This window comes from Rhinatrema bivittatum, chromosome 7 (assembly GCF_901001135.1).
Source record: "Rhinatrema bivittatum chromosome 7, aRhiBiv1.1, whole genome shotgun sequence".
Lineage (NCBI taxonomy): Eukaryota > Metazoa > Chordata > Amphibia > Gymnophiona > Rhinatrematidae > Rhinatrema > Rhinatrema bivittatum.
This window is the reverse complement of record NC_042621.1, coordinates 9,610,262-9,625,408: the sequence shown is the minus strand read 5'-3', so window position 1 is coordinate 9,625,408 and position 15,147 is coordinate 9,610,262. Positions and strand designations below refer to the sequence as shown.

Here is a 15,147-nt window from a genome sequence, read left to right as displayed (position 1 = left end):
CAGGTACAGGCTCCAGCCGCACTCCACAATGAGAATCAGCAGACCCATTTACAGGAAGAAGTCATAGGAGGCAGACTTACCCTCTTCTACCAAAGATGGGTCAAGATAACGTCGGACAATTGGGTCCTAACCATCATTCGAGAGAGATACTATCTGGACTTCCCAGCATCCCCCCAGACAAATTTGTGAGATCACCGTGCCACTCCTTCTCCAAGAGGATGGCAGTGGAAACCACACTGACAAAACTACTCAGCCTAAAGGCGATAACCCCGGTGCCCACGCACCAACAAAATACTGGTCACTATTCCATCTATTTTATCGTTCCCAAGAAGGAAGGAATGTTCTGGCCCATCCTGGACCTAAACACCGTCAATCGTTACCTGAAGGTACCACAGTTAGACATGGAAACGCTATGCTCAGTCATAAGGGCAGTATAGCCGGGAGAATTCCTGACTTCACTGGATCTATCCGAAGCCTATTCCACATCCCGGGCCATCACGACCAGCAGCGCTTCCTATGCTTTGCGGTACTGGATCATCATTACCAGTTCTGGGTGCTACCCTTTGGACTAGCTACCGCCCCTTGGATCTTCACCAAAATCATGGTGGTAGTGGTGGCAACAATGAGGAAACAAGGAATCCTTGTTCACCCTTACCTGGACGATTGGCTGATCAGGGCAAAATCTCCAGAGGAAAGTCACCAGGAGACCACCAGAGGTAAGAATCTGCTGCAGAAACTCGGGTGGGTCGTCAACACAGCCAAGAGCCGCCTGCAACCCTCCGAATCGCTAGAGTACCTGGGAGTCCAGTTCGACACCAAGCAAGACAAGGCTGTCCTTCCCCCTCCAAGGAGAAGGAAACTGATGGGTCAGCTATGAAAACTGTTGAACTATGCTCGCCCCAAGGTATGGGACTACCTCCAAGTCCTCGGTCTCATGACATCAACCCTGGAAGTCGTTCCATGGGCAAGGGCCCACATGTGCCCACTACAATGTTCCCTACTGTCATGATGGAACCCGACATCCCAGAACTACTCCATTCACCTCCAACTACCAGCAGAGGTCCGGACCCAGCTCCAATGGTGGCTACAGGAAGACCATCTGAGCAAGGGAGTAAAACTATCCCCACCGAACTGGATCTTGCTCACCATGGATGCGAGCCTGCGAGGGTGGGGAGCCCACTGTCAGGAACTGACAGCCTAGGGACAATGGGTTAAGGAAGAGGCGGGATGAAACATAAACCGGCTGGAAGCCCGAGCAGTCAGACTAGCCTGTCTACGATTCAGCCACAGACTCCAGGGTGAGTCTGTCAGTCATGTCGGACAATACCACAACAGTTACCTACATCAACCACCAGGGAGGAACCAGAAGCCAACAGGTGTCCCTGGAGGTAGACACCCTCATGGCATGGGCGGAAACAAACCTGCAAAAGCATCTCAGCCTCACACATCGTGGGAAAAGACAACGTCTATGTGGACTACCTCAGCAGAAAGAGCCTAGACCCAAGGGAATGGACGCTGTCAACCACAGCCTTCCAGTTGATAGTAAACCACTGGGGAACCCCAGCCATGGATCTACTGGCAACCCGGTCCAACGCCCAAGTTCCCAAGTTCTTCAGCCGCAGACAAGAACCGCAATCCCGGGGAATCGATGCCCTCGTCCAGACCTGGCCACAGGAAGACCTGCTGTATGTTTTTCCCCCATGGCCACTACTGGGAAGGATCATCTACAAGATAGAACACCTAGGGGACTAGTACTTCTAGTAGCCCCGGACTGGCCAAGAAGGCCATGGTACGCAGACATGCGAAGACTTCTTGCAAAGAACCCTCTGTGCCTACCTCCACACAGGGACCTTCTCCGGCAAGGACCGATCCTCCACAAAGACCCAACTCGATTCTCTCTTACGGTCTGGCCCTTGAGAGGACTCACCTGAAGAAAAGTGGATACTCTAAGGCAGTGATTGACACCTTGCTCCGAGCACACAAGTTCTCCACATCTCTAGCTTACATATGAATATGGAGAGTATTCGAAGCCTGGTGTGAAGACCGTGAGATCCTTCCGCAGACAGTCAAAATTCCCATGATCCTGGAATTTCTACAGGATGGCTTGAAGAAGGGGTTGTCCCGCAACTCCTTCAAGGTTCAGGTGGCCGCGTTGGCCTGCTTCCGAGCCAAAGTGGACAGCATCAGTCCATCAACCCATCCAGATGTTTCCGCTTCCTGAGAGGGGTCAAACAAATCCGACCACCTTTAAAATGGCTGGTGCCCCTATGGAATCTCAATCTAGTACTAGACTTCCTAGCGAGAACTTCTTTCATACCATGCGCAGTCTGTCTTGAAGACTGCATTCCTAGTGGCAATATGTTCCGCCTGTCGCATCTCCGAGCTTCAAGCGCTATCCTGTCAGGAACTGTTCCTCAGGTTCACACCGGGAACCATACAGTTACGCACTGTCCCCTCCTTTCTACCGAAAGTGGTTTCTCAGTTTCATCTAAACCAAACCATCTCGCTACCATCTCCTAGTCTGATACCTGGAAAGATCGGAATCTTTGCGAAAGACGGACCACCTATTCGTCTTTCACAGCGGAAAGAAACAGGGGGAGCGGCCTCGCGGGCAACCATTGCCCGCTGGATCAAAGAAGTAATCAAGGCAGCCTACATAGAGGCAGGGAAGCATCCACCTCTACAAGTCAAGGCCCATTCTACAAGGGCCTAGGCAGTGTCCTGGGCAGAAACCAAGATGCTGTCGCCTGCCGAGAACTGTCGGGCGGCAATGTGGTCCTCCATACACACCTTCTCCAGATTCTACCGCCTGGATGTCCAGGCCCGGGAGGACACAACCTTTGCAAGGGCAGTACTAAGTGGGCCATGGGCAGCCTCCCGCCCGGTTCGGGAGTAGCTTTTGTACATCCCATTGGTCTTGAGTCCATCTGGCTACATGCTGGTAAATGGAGAAATTACTTACCTGATAATTTCGTTTTCCTTAGTGTAGACAGATGGACTCAGCACCCCGACCACGGCTTCCCTGGAACCCGGGAACCTCGGATGAAAAAAACAAAAACAAAAAAATCCCCAAGAACAAGACAAGCACAGGTAAACCAGGTATTACCCCTAGTTCAAGACACCCATAGTTGCCGGGTGTCTGTGTTATCCGGTTGAGTGCACTGACGGTCTCCAGTTGGAAATCAGTTGAACCAGTCTTAGTTAATCAATTGCTTTTTGAGGAGAATACTGAAGAGGTAAGCTTCCTGCACGGGTATATGTAGGCTGACGTCAGCTTTGAAATCTGACTACATCTCCCTTCTGCTATCAGGAGTACACTATACCCGTGTATAGACTTGAGTCCTGTGTCCATCTGTCTACACTAAGGAAAACAAAATTATCAGGTAAGTAATTTCTCTAATTCTAGTCATGAGTTATAGGCTGTCTGCTTTAACTTTCTGTAATAGAAAGGAGTTGAAGTAGCCCAAATTTGAAATTTGCGAGCAGTAGCACCAATCGTGAAGGCTGGAAAGACTGGTGCCTTTGAAGCCTTGAGAATTGGTGCAGTTGCTCAAGTTTCAAACTTGGACTATCACCCTCTCTTTTTTTTTTGCCAGGTGCCATGTGTCCAATGTATGCACGTGTGTTTTTCTGTGAGATTTCTGTGATAAATTCTTATTTATGGCGAGCAAATGCCCATAGAAGATCCTAGACTGTCCTCTTGGAAGCCTGTGGATTCTAAGTTCCCAATATTTTTTTCAATAATATTTTCTTGTTCAAAAGACTGGACTCTAGCCAACAAAGTGGAGAGAACATTGTAAGCAAAGTTGGGTATTGAGATCTCAAGTCTACCAATTGATTGAATAATTGATTGGTTCTGGCAGCTTTCTTCCTGCTCTTTTGCACTTCCATCTGAGTTAGAACCAGCCTCTACTGGATTGTGATATCCTGAGCCTTCCTTCCCAGCCACATCAGATTTTAAAACTTTAGTGGGTAATTTTCAAAAGGATTACACCCGTAAAAATAGCATATGTCACAGCAATTTTCAAAGACCTATTTATGCGCTTAAAGGGGAATTTTAAAAGCCTGGCGTACGCCAAAAACGGGAGAGGTAGGACATGCATGTGCCCAGCAGATTTTAAAAGCTGCCTACATGCGTGCACATTTCCTGATGCATGAATATCTCACGCTTTTCAAAATGGAGTGTGGTATAGGCATAGTTTGGGCAGGGCTTTGGCATTCTGGGATGTGGCCAAGAGATGTGCTTGCAAATACTTAGGCACCTGCGCGCGCACCCGGGTCCAGTGCCACGTAACTTTACTACTGTTATGGAGGAGGTGTAACTTAAAAAACAAACAAACAAAAAACAGCCATTCCTGAGGGGTTTTAAGGGTCTGGAGTAATTGGGGGGAGTGCATTCTGTTAAACCAGGGGAGTTTGGAGGGCTGGGTGAACTGGTAGAGAAACTGGTGAAACTGATAGGGTGTGGGCGCCTGCTGTTATAAAGTTCCCCCAGTTGCACGGTTCAAACTCGGATGTGTGCAGCTATGCTTGCCCAGGCTATTTTATAACATATGTGCATATCCATGGGTGTGCGCCAATGCACATGTGTCAGTATGCACCCGCACGCCCCTTTGAAAGTTCTCGTTCCTATGTGCATTTACACATGTGAATCCTTTTGAAAATTCCCCCCTTAGATTATATTGGTATCATCCATAAACTCCAGTTTACAATTATCCAGTCTGTGGCCCAGTTTTCACCAAATTGCTTGCAGATATTCTTAGAACCATTCAGCAAATTCTGAATTCTCTAGTTTTCCTATTTGTGGCCAAAAAAAAATTGTTCCCCCTAATAACTTTCTACCTGTTGTTTCCTTTCATTATGTGTGGATAGGCACAGGAAACCCCCACAACGCGTACACTCTGAATGTGACCATTAGGTGTCGCTGTTGTGCAATGTTCGGGATTTCATCCCTGCCTTTGTGGCATCCCCAGCCTGGACTGCCCTTAGGAATAGAAGTTGAATCTGGAAATCTAACCCCCAAATTTGCTGCACACTCTTCATTGGGCCAAGCTCTATTAATACTTTTAACCGACAACGATGCTTTCTGTACCTTGTGTCTTTCTCTCTTTCTGCAGGTACTGGATGAATTCAAAAAAGACTCGTCGGTGTTTATTCTTGGGTAATGCTTCAGTTTTCTGTGTCGTCTTGCAGTATGAACAGATGTAAGAGAATGCATGTGTAATCTGTGTGTCAGAGATTTGGGATCTCATCTATATCAAGCTTGCTTGAACCAGGCAGATTATGACCCAATTCAAGTTATGGAAAATCCACATATTTACACAAGTTCCTCCTTACCCCCAACACCCACCCCCATAGCTCAAGATATATATATATTCTGAAGTGGATCTGAGGAAACCCGTTGTGAGCTGGGTCAATGCAACACGGATTTTGGGTGGATCTGCTTCCAGATTTTTCCAGAAACTGGGTTACTCTAAAATTGGCTTGCGAACTGATTTGATAGGCCTGCAGGCTTTGCACTAGTCGGTCATATTGGTTTATGAGTTTCCCAAGGTTCACACATTGCTACCGTGCTTTTCTGACAGAAACTGAGCCTCACAATTAATTCAGTTTATATTCAGTCTGGAGATCTTTGTCTTTTAGAGGTCTGAGGTGTCGTAAATTTACATAAGTAAATACATATTCATTTCTCATTGGTATAGGAGCAGACAGCACTATCTGCTGCTTTATCTACCCTGCTTTATGTTCCTATTTCCTTTCAAGCTCTTTCCATTAGCAGAAAATAGGCTCTGGTATTCTTTTTTTGTTTTTTTTTTGCCTGATAGTTCCTCCTTTCTCCTTTTCCTACTGGCTCTGTCAGAATCAGGGCTGGGATTTTACATCTGTTCCCCCTCCCCCCACCCCCTAACTGTTCCTAGTCTGGTCATTGTGGTGATGGTCCTGATGCTGGGAGCCATGCTCTAGGGCCTCCATGCAGAGACCAATATCACTGGCTCTAAACCTGGCCACGAGATGGTTTAATGGTTTATTAAGTTTTATATACCGATACATCGGACAAGCCTTGTTGATTATCGTGACTCTCTTCCCCCTTTGAGGCTTTGAAGGTCAACTTCTCAGCATCTCCAGCCCCAACCGACTCTGGGGAAGAGCTGAGCTGGGAGTGGAACTAGGGACTTTCCGCCTGGCAGCATGCAGCACACAGCACCATCACTAAGCCAACAGGCTGGCCCAGATTATGATGCTCTATAGAGGTTCAAGCCCATTTATCCTCTCAAGATATGAAAAATGTGATTGTTTATGGAGATGGGAGTTACAGAATCATAGAAATCCAGGATGGGAAGTGAACTAAAAAGCTTGTTTTTATCTTTCCCAATCCCTACTACCTTCAGGTAGGATTCACAATACCTAACCTGACCCATGATTGATGCACCGGTCTGTAGGTTCTCATATAGGCAGATGAGCAAGTAATTTTGCTCCCAAGTTCTTAATTTTCTGTTTTTGTGGGGGCTTGGGATTTTATTTTCTGCAGCAACACGGATCGTCCCGATGCCTCAGCAGTCCATCTGCATGACTTCCAGCGATTCCTGTATCATGAGCAACAGGTAGAGGTGTTCTGTAGCGCTGCGTTCTTTGGGGTTTTGAGTGCATGTGTTACAGCCTGCCATAGCACTGTCACAGCTTGGTTCACCACTGCTCATGTGGCAGGATCTGGGAGTAAATGGCATCTGTTAGTTGCTCTCAGTTCTTGTTTAAGAATACTGTTGAGGGCTTAGAGCCATCCACTTCAAGCAGATTGAGGTCAATAGTCACATGACTGCAGTTGGGCTCTAAATGATGGTAGGCTCCTGGTTATCTGTGGCAGTTCAAGGGCAGAGTTGGCAGCAAGGGTGGCATAGGCCAAAAAATGTGACATTGCTGCGGTGGTTTGCACAGATTTACCTACATTTGCATACAGTTTTACATTATAGGTAGATAAAACAATGGCAGTCAAGGGTCATGACCCTCCAGTCTAGGTATTTGCCTGCAGAAGGGAGTTGATCTCGATGAATTGTGGCAGATATGGCAAACTTGCAGTTTGTTCTGGTACATCTAGTGCTATGCGGCTCAGAGTTAAAGCCACAGGAGCAAGCAAGGAAATGAGCCATGAACAGGACAGCCAAAACAGAGAGAAAAAGAGCCCCCAAGAGAAGGGTGAGATGATATGGGCAACTTATGGGCGAGGAGGGATTGATGATGGGGTTGAGGAATCAGAGAAGAGAGTCAAACTGAATTGAGGAAGGAGGAGGAATCTGGGAGACAGGCTGGGGAAGGTCAGAGGGAGGTAGCTTGGATAGAGAAGATAGCAGGCAAAGTAAAAAGAGAAATAAAATACGAAAAAAGGAAAAGAAAAAGGATATGATAGAGAGAGAGAGAGAGAGAAGAAGGAATTAAGAAAAATCAGAACATACAACGAAATTATCCAGAGGCTAGAAAACTCTTTCATTGCTTAAAGGAAAATATTCAGCCACTGAAAGATTTGTACTAGAAATTGGCTTTTGGTTGTACCTATCTGGATATGTGTTGCAAAATAGCTCCAGAATCTCGAATAAATACGTGCCCAAACCTAGCCATTACCAGCCCCAGTAAGCCAAAAGCCCTGCCAAAGCATGACTGCTGGGCAGAAAGGTGAAAGGGTTTTATACTGCTCCGAGTACTGCCCATTGTCCTTACACAGAGTTCAGCCAGCAACCTGGAAACTTGCACTGTCAATTGCAGCCCATTCGGTTATTCATGGTCCTGCCTAAACATTACTCCATCACCATAGCTTCAGGGGGCTTGCAAACATCAAAGACTTTTCTTTTAAAAATAATGTTTTGGACGGTGGCAGCTAAATCACCCAAATGCTTCTTTTTTTGTGTTTTTACAGGAGTCCTGGGCTCAAGATCTCAACAAGGTCCGGGAGCGAATGACAAAGTTTATCGATGACACGATGAGAGAAACTGCTGAGCCGTTCCTCTACGTTGATGAAGTGGGTAGATGAGATACTTGGGTTCTTTGGCTTTATATTTTCCTCCTTTTCCTGTTGAAATTGCTTCTGGTTTGCATACTACCCCTTACTGGCTCTCTGCGCTTGCCTAGGCCCTTTGTATATTCCAGTGTAGTGAATCTGTAAGGCCTGTCCTGCCGCTGCCGTACCCTGCAGATGGAACCTAACTGGATGGATGAAACACGTTGGCGCTCGTTGACTTGGCTAAAGTCCTTTCCAACAACCATTTTCAAAAGCCGCTAGTAAGAGTAGCATCAGGTGTGGGGTTTGGGGCAAGCAGGAATGGGGTTCTTGGAGGCTTTCCCTTTGCATGCTGGTACCCAGACGTTTTACTGACCCAGACTCCTGTGGTGGATGAAGATATGCAATCATTTGAAATGACTCTGAAAACACCAACGACGTTTGTTGTTGCATTGTGCATTATTTCCAACCTAAAATAACACACAAGAAAAAAAAATGTTAATTTCGCTTCTGCGTCTTAGTGCACGCTAGATGGTTTTAGTGCATGCAAAAATGATTTAGCGTTCACTTCAACTCAGAAACAAAACCAAAACAATGGCAAACTAATAAACGGGAAAACAAAATGAAACACATTTTTCCTTTCCATTTCTCTAACGGTGGAACAAAATTCTGTGAAAATAATTGCAAGCACAGTGAAAACCAAGAAAAACAAGGGGTTTCATCCTTTCAGAGAAGTTCAGAAGAAATCTCTACTCCTGTGGATATTTTCCCCCTTCTTTTCTGTATTGATAAAACTTTCCTTTTTATAAATGAACTTGCTTTTTTTTTTTTTTTTTTTGTGAAATGATGTGGGATTATGGTTTTCCTGCCTTTGGCACATGGGATCTCTTATTTTGAGGTCAATATTCAAAGTGATCTGCGCAGGAAAAAAATCAGCACCGTGTGCTTTGTACCCCTGGCAAGTTTCAAAGTGCATGCTTATTTTTGTATTGAGAATTGGTGCAGAGCCAATTGTAAAAAGTACACACAGTCTTCATGCCCCCTTTAAGTCTGTTTCAGATATTTGTGGGGGGGAATGAGGGGGCAATAAATTAATTTTGCAAACTATGGGGGTAATTTTCAAAAGGATTCTGTACTTAAAACTAGGTTTTATGCACGTAAATACACTTTTGAAAATTTGTACGATATATACACTACTTTTACATGCATAACTTGTTTTGAAAATTATCCCCTATTTATGTAACTTTCTGAAATGAAGATTGTACTCTCCGCACTTCCTCATCTGGGAAGATGCCGAAGCTTTGGCATAAGTCTGGTGATCTCGTCCAGCCCAGCGGTTCTGTCTCTGCTCTGTACATTGCAACAGTAGGACACATTATCTGATGACTAATACCATCGCAAGGTGCCAAATTGTATTCTTCAGTTCTGACTAAAAACAGATTTCTGTTTAATTTTCCCTTTCCAGTTCCTCACTTACCTCTTCTCCAAAGAAAACAGCATTTGGGATGAAAAATACGACGAGATCTCTGCTCAGGATATGAACAATCCTTTATCTCATTACTGGATTTCATCTTCACATAATACGTACGATTTGATTAAATTTAATAGAGCATCGAGCGATACAGTAATCTAGGGGGCAGTTGGAGAGGCAGTATTCAGCACCACGGTCTGGACAGCTCCTCCAGCCGGCTAACAAAATGCAATGGCCAGACAAAGAAGTCCAATTGAATGCCTTATTTTCATATTTTTTAAACTCGTTAATAACCTATGTTTGTGGGTTGGTTTTTTTTTTTACTGCCATTATCTGGACAATTTTGAAAGCCTGCAGGGACCATGTGGGCCTGCATGAGTCCTGCAAGCAAATTTTTAAAGGGAAACTCCCCATGGACTTTGCATGTACTTTGCATCACATGCAAAGTCTGTGCCGTGAACAACACGTGGGGATTTGAAAATGAAGTCCTTGTGCATTGTTGACTGACTTTACACTCCCTCCTACTCATGGCCTTGCTCCTGCCCCTTTTTTTGGCACAGGTACAAGTACTCCGATGAAATAGCATGGATGCTTTTACCTGCAGATGGAGAGGGCAATAATGAGCCAGTGATTTTTACCTGGGCAAAATCTTTTGAAAATTGTGCTATATTTGTGTAGTTGTGGTTCGGAGTGTTTTCCTTTACCCTGGAATCTTTGTGCTATGCAGACCAGGTATCGGGCCGTGTGTTACATTTTTTCACATGTAGCTATGATACTGGTAGAATTATATATAGTGAACAAACTCATTCCGAGTCATCATTTCTTCATTCTTTTTTAAAGAAATGAAGGGAGTGGGAGGGGTTTAGAGCAAAAACAGCTGAAGAATGTATAGGACAAAAGGTAATTTTAAGAAACAGGTGGTGTGGCTATAACTAAAGGCACACAACTTAATAGTCCAAGTGTAAAAAAAAAAAAAAAAGATTAGAACAAAAACAAAAAAGGAGGCCATGGAGAGGAATCTTGATGATTCAACTACCTATCAAGGGCTTTGTTCTTTGCACTGTAATTCTGCCAGGATCAATTTATAAAAATACAGGCATTTAATGTCTGGCGATCAGGTGGAAAGTCACGATCCCAAATGAAAAGGGGGGAGATGACAGGAGTTGGAAGCCCTGACCAAAAGGAAAAATGAGACTTGTTGGTCATGTCCTCAGAGGCTGCGGTCGCAAATTAGAGAATCTAGAACTGGGGGGGGGGGAGGAGAAGATGAGAGAGAGGAAACCACAGAGGGGTACATTTTAAGAAACAGCGCGCGCATACTTTTGTTCGCACACCAGGCGCGAACAAAAGTACACTGGATTTTATAAGATACGTGCGTATCTTATAAAATCTGGGGTCGGCATGCGCAAGGGGGTGCACATTGGTGCACCCCCTTGCGCATGCTGAGCCCTGCGCGCGCTGCCCGTTCCCTCCGAGGCCGCTCCCTCTGGAGCGGCCTCGGAGGGAACTTTCCTTCCACCCACTCGCACCTTCCCCTCCCTTCCCCTACCTAATCCACCCCCACCGGCCCTATCTAAACTCCCCTCCCCACCTTTATTCTAAAAGTTACGCCTGCCGGCTGCTGGCGCACCATCTCCCAACCCGGGGGCTGTTCCGGAGGCCTCAGCTATGCCACAGGAACGCCCCGATCGTCGCGCCGCCCACCCGACATGCCTCCCTAGCGTAACCCTTTTAAAATCTGGCCCAGAGAGGTTTAGCAGCATTACCATTGAAATATGGCCAAGATTTGGAAACGGAGGAAACAAAGTGGAGCGTTCAGCACAGAGGAAAGGGGCACACCAGAGTGACCAACCTTCATATTGAAAATGGCACTTAGTGGTGGTGATGCGTGCACAAAATGAAAATGTTTTAGGTGGCATAAAAGCATGCTAACTAGGAACCTTATCTCCATTACTATATGAACTGAGTTTGAGCCAGACTGTTCAGTTTATAGGGACTTCAGTCTCACATCTTATTTCTGAAGTGTTGGTGACTTATCACTTCTTGTGTTTAAGGTACCTCACTGGGGATCAGATTCGAAGTGAATCTTCCACAGAAGCGTACATCCGGTGCCTTAGAATGGGATGCCGATGCATTGAGCGTGAGTTATTCAATTAGAGAAGCATTCATTGAATTGTTTATTCATGCAATGATGATATCGCTGAGAATTGTTGAGCACCCTTAGTCTTAAGGATAGCATGGATTCTTATTTCCAAAGGCAATGACCCGGAGCAACTTAAAAGAACACATTTTTGTTCCTTTCTGCGTCCTTTATAATGAAATAGAATACCAGTCCAAGAGAGTGAGAACTTGTCTTCGTTAGTTGTTCCACCACACCTTTGTGACTCTCTTCCACTGTGCTAGTAGTTTGTAAAAAGTAACATCCCCAGAATAAGCCCCTTCTCCAAACCTGCCAACATCTGAAATCAGATCAGTATTTAGTACCTCACTGGTAAAAACTCTAAGGAGTTTATGTATGGAGCTTCTGAACTCCATGGTGGTTCTAGAATAGATCCAATGCACTTCTGGGCTACCTTCAGATGTTCCTTAGGCCTCTCTTCTGTGGTAAATTTACAAATCCTTCAGCTGTTACATCTCTCAGATACCTTACATCTAAATTGTTCAAATTGTTTTTTACTGTTGCACAACTGCTAAGAAAATGTATATCGTTCACATTGTTTTTTCTGTTACACAACTGCTAAGAAAAATGTATATTTTTGTAAACTGTTATGATGGCTCTACCAAATGACGGTATATAAAACTCAACAAATAAATAAATAAATAAATAAATAAATTAGTTTCCTAGCGGGTAGCCAGATGGACTCAGGACCAATAGATTATATGCTCCCCTGCCAAGAGATGGAGTCAGGTTTCAAAGCTGACACCATCTTAGATATACCCCATGCAGTGACCTCAGCCCTTCAGTATCTCTCTGTCTCCTAGCAAATGTGGATGTGCTTTCCCTGTTGGGATCGCTGTACCCATGAGAAGAAGAAATTCTACTTTTAAATTGGAGAAAGATTATGCCCCACTCTCCTGTGGTGATACCTAAAGGTCCCTCCCCCAGTTGAGAATTCCTGAGGTGATTTCTGACATCCCCCAGAGTTGTGCCTAGGGCCAGTAGCCAGTTCCCGGTGTGGACTTTGCTGCTGAATCAGCTGAAAGGCTGCGGGTGCAGGAAGCTGAGCGCAGTGGTGACTGCTATAGCCCTCTCCCCCCACAGCCAGAGACCGTCTCTGTACTCAGTTGGTAAGCGCTGAGCCCAGGTAAGTAAAAAAAAAAATGGATTACCTGATTAGAGACATTGGAGGGATTTCGGTAAGACTTCCTCCGGTCTCTTTGCTCTGCGAGCCGTACTGAAGTCGTTCCCGATCTGTTGGTGTAAAGGGAGGTGGGCATCTGAGTGGGTTGAGCAGCCCCCCAGTGGGCTAGGCCCCGCTTCAGGCTTAGTCAGCACACCGTGTGGTAGGCTGTGTCTGCACCATCTTGCTTACAGTTTTGTGCACCTTGCGTTGCCCTCCATACAGCGTCGGTACGCACGGTGTGTGGAATGGGATGCCCCTGAATTAAGTTTCAAAGATGGTTGAGCATTAGAAGCTCTTTATCCTCTGGATCTGGCGGCGAGAGAACGCCTGAGCTTCCCTAAAGTGGATGCGCTGGTCTGCACTGTTTCGAAGTGAACAACTATCCCAGTGGAGGGAGGAGCGGCCTTAAAGGATGCACGTGATAAGTGGATGGAGTCCATTCTTAAGCAAGCCTTTGACGCAACAGCAATGACCTTACAGATTTGCTTCCTGTTGTGCTCTGGTGGCTCGCTCGTGCCCGCCCCTCTCTTGAGAGGTGGATGACTTATATTCCAGATAAGTTATGGAGCCTGCCGCTGCCTTTTTAGCTGCTGCGGGCTCTGACCTAGTCTGCACCTTGGCCAGAGAAGAGGCGTCAGTGTGGCGGCCAAAAGACAGCGATAACTGCCTTAGAGGTCAGCAGACGCGACCTCTAAGGCAAACCATACAAAGATGCCCTTTGAGGGATCTCTTCGGAAGCAAATTGGAGAAGCTGGCTAGTAAGTGGGGTGAATCTCCAGTGTCCCGGCTACCATAAGATAAAAGAAAGCAGTTACGGCGCCCCTTTCCTATGAGGGGTCGATCCAGGGGTGCCCAATGCTTTCGGCCCTACAGAAACTTGACTTTTCAGAAGTCTCTGTCCTCAGGGGGCCTCAGTCATTTTGGAGTTGACAGTCCAAGAGAGGGGCAGGTTTGGGTTCAGGTTTGGCCCGAATTCCCCAATGAAGTTTTGCCAACCCATCCACGGAACGAGGAGATAGGGGTAGACTATCCTTCTTCTACCTGTGGTGTGTCGAGATTTCAAATGGGTAAGACAAATGGGTACTGGATGTCATACGCGGAGGATACAGATTGGAGTTTCGCAGCACTCCTCAGGACATGTTCATGATGTCTTCTTGCCACTCCCAGCACAAGAGGCAGCCATTGGGGTTGACCTTGATAAGGCTTCTCTATTTGAGGGCTATAATTCTAGTGCCTGCGCCCCAGGAAAATACAGGGCGTTATTCCATCTATTTCATCATACCCAAGAAGGAAGGTTCCTTTTGCCCCATCCTGGACCTCAGGAGTGTCAATCGACACCTACAGGTAATTCATTTCCACATGGAAACTCTGTTCTCTGTGATAATGGCCGTACAATCTGGAGAGTTCTTAACCTCCCTGGACCTTTCCGAGGCCCACCTTTATATTCCAATCCGGCAAGAACATCAGTGTTTCCTATGCTTTGCAGTACTGGGTCGCCATTATCAGTTCCGGGTGCTGCCCTTCGGCCTGGCCAACTCCCCCAGAACGTTTTCCAAAATTATTGTGGTTGTAGCTGTGACAGTGAGGAAAGAGGGAATCCTGGTGCACCCGTACTTGGACAACTGGTTGATCCGGGCGAAGTCATTGGAAGAGACTCTCTGGGTGACCAGCTGGGTGACGTCCCTGCTTCAGGAGCTTGGTTGGCTCGTAAACATGGACAGAGAGAGAGAGAGGAGAGACTACAGTCCAACTTACTTGGCAAAGCTAAGATTTCTTTACATTAAGCCTTTTTACAAAGCTTTACTTTTGCCATTCTGTCTGCTGTTATTCTTATATGCTTATTTCTCCAGATATTGTTATAAGTGATTTAAATTGTTTTGTGTTAGCCTGATCCAAAAGCAATCAAAATATACCAAAAAAAAAAAAGAGGGAGTTTTTAACAAGACACTTCACAGGTGACTTGTGCATCATAGAAGGTGATCAGGCCAGCTCTAGTCAGTCTGCTTGAAAGAGAGAGGAGAGACTACAGTCCAACTTACTTGGCAAAGCTAAGATTTCTTTACATTAAGCCTTTTTACAAAGCTTTACTTTTGCCATTCTGTCTGCTGTTATTCTTATATGCTTATTTCTCCAGATATTGTTATAAGTGATTTAAATTGTTTTGTGTTAGCCTGATCCAAAAGCAATCAAAATATACCAAAAAAAAAAGAGGGAGTTTTTAACAAGACACTTCACAGGTGACTTGTGCATCATAGAAGGTGATCAGGCCAGCTCTAGTCAGTCTGCTTGAAAGAGAGAGGAGAGACTACAGTCCAACTTACTTGGCAAAGCTAAGATTTCTTTAC

At 45.7% G+C, this 15,147-nt stretch overlaps 1 protein-coding gene across 1 annotated transcript in view; it reads left to right on the top strand.

Moving 5' to 3' along the window:
- PLCG2 (phospholipase C gamma 2) overlaps positions 1-15,147 on the top strand; it is a 218,670-nt gene that overhangs the window by 101,695 nt on the left and 101,828 nt on the right. The window contains exons 8-12 of the mRNA XM_029608130.1: positions 5,118-5,161; positions 6,530-6,602; positions 7,907-8,008; positions 9,453-9,571; positions 11,513-11,598. Of these exons, the coding sequence (XP_029463990.1) occupies positions 5,118-5,161; positions 6,530-6,602; positions 7,907-8,008; positions 9,453-9,571; positions 11,513-11,598 (424 nt within the window). The remainder of the gene's footprint in view (positions 1-5,117; positions 5,162-6,529; positions 6,603-7,906; positions 8,009-9,452; positions 9,572-11,512; positions 11,599-15,147) is intronic.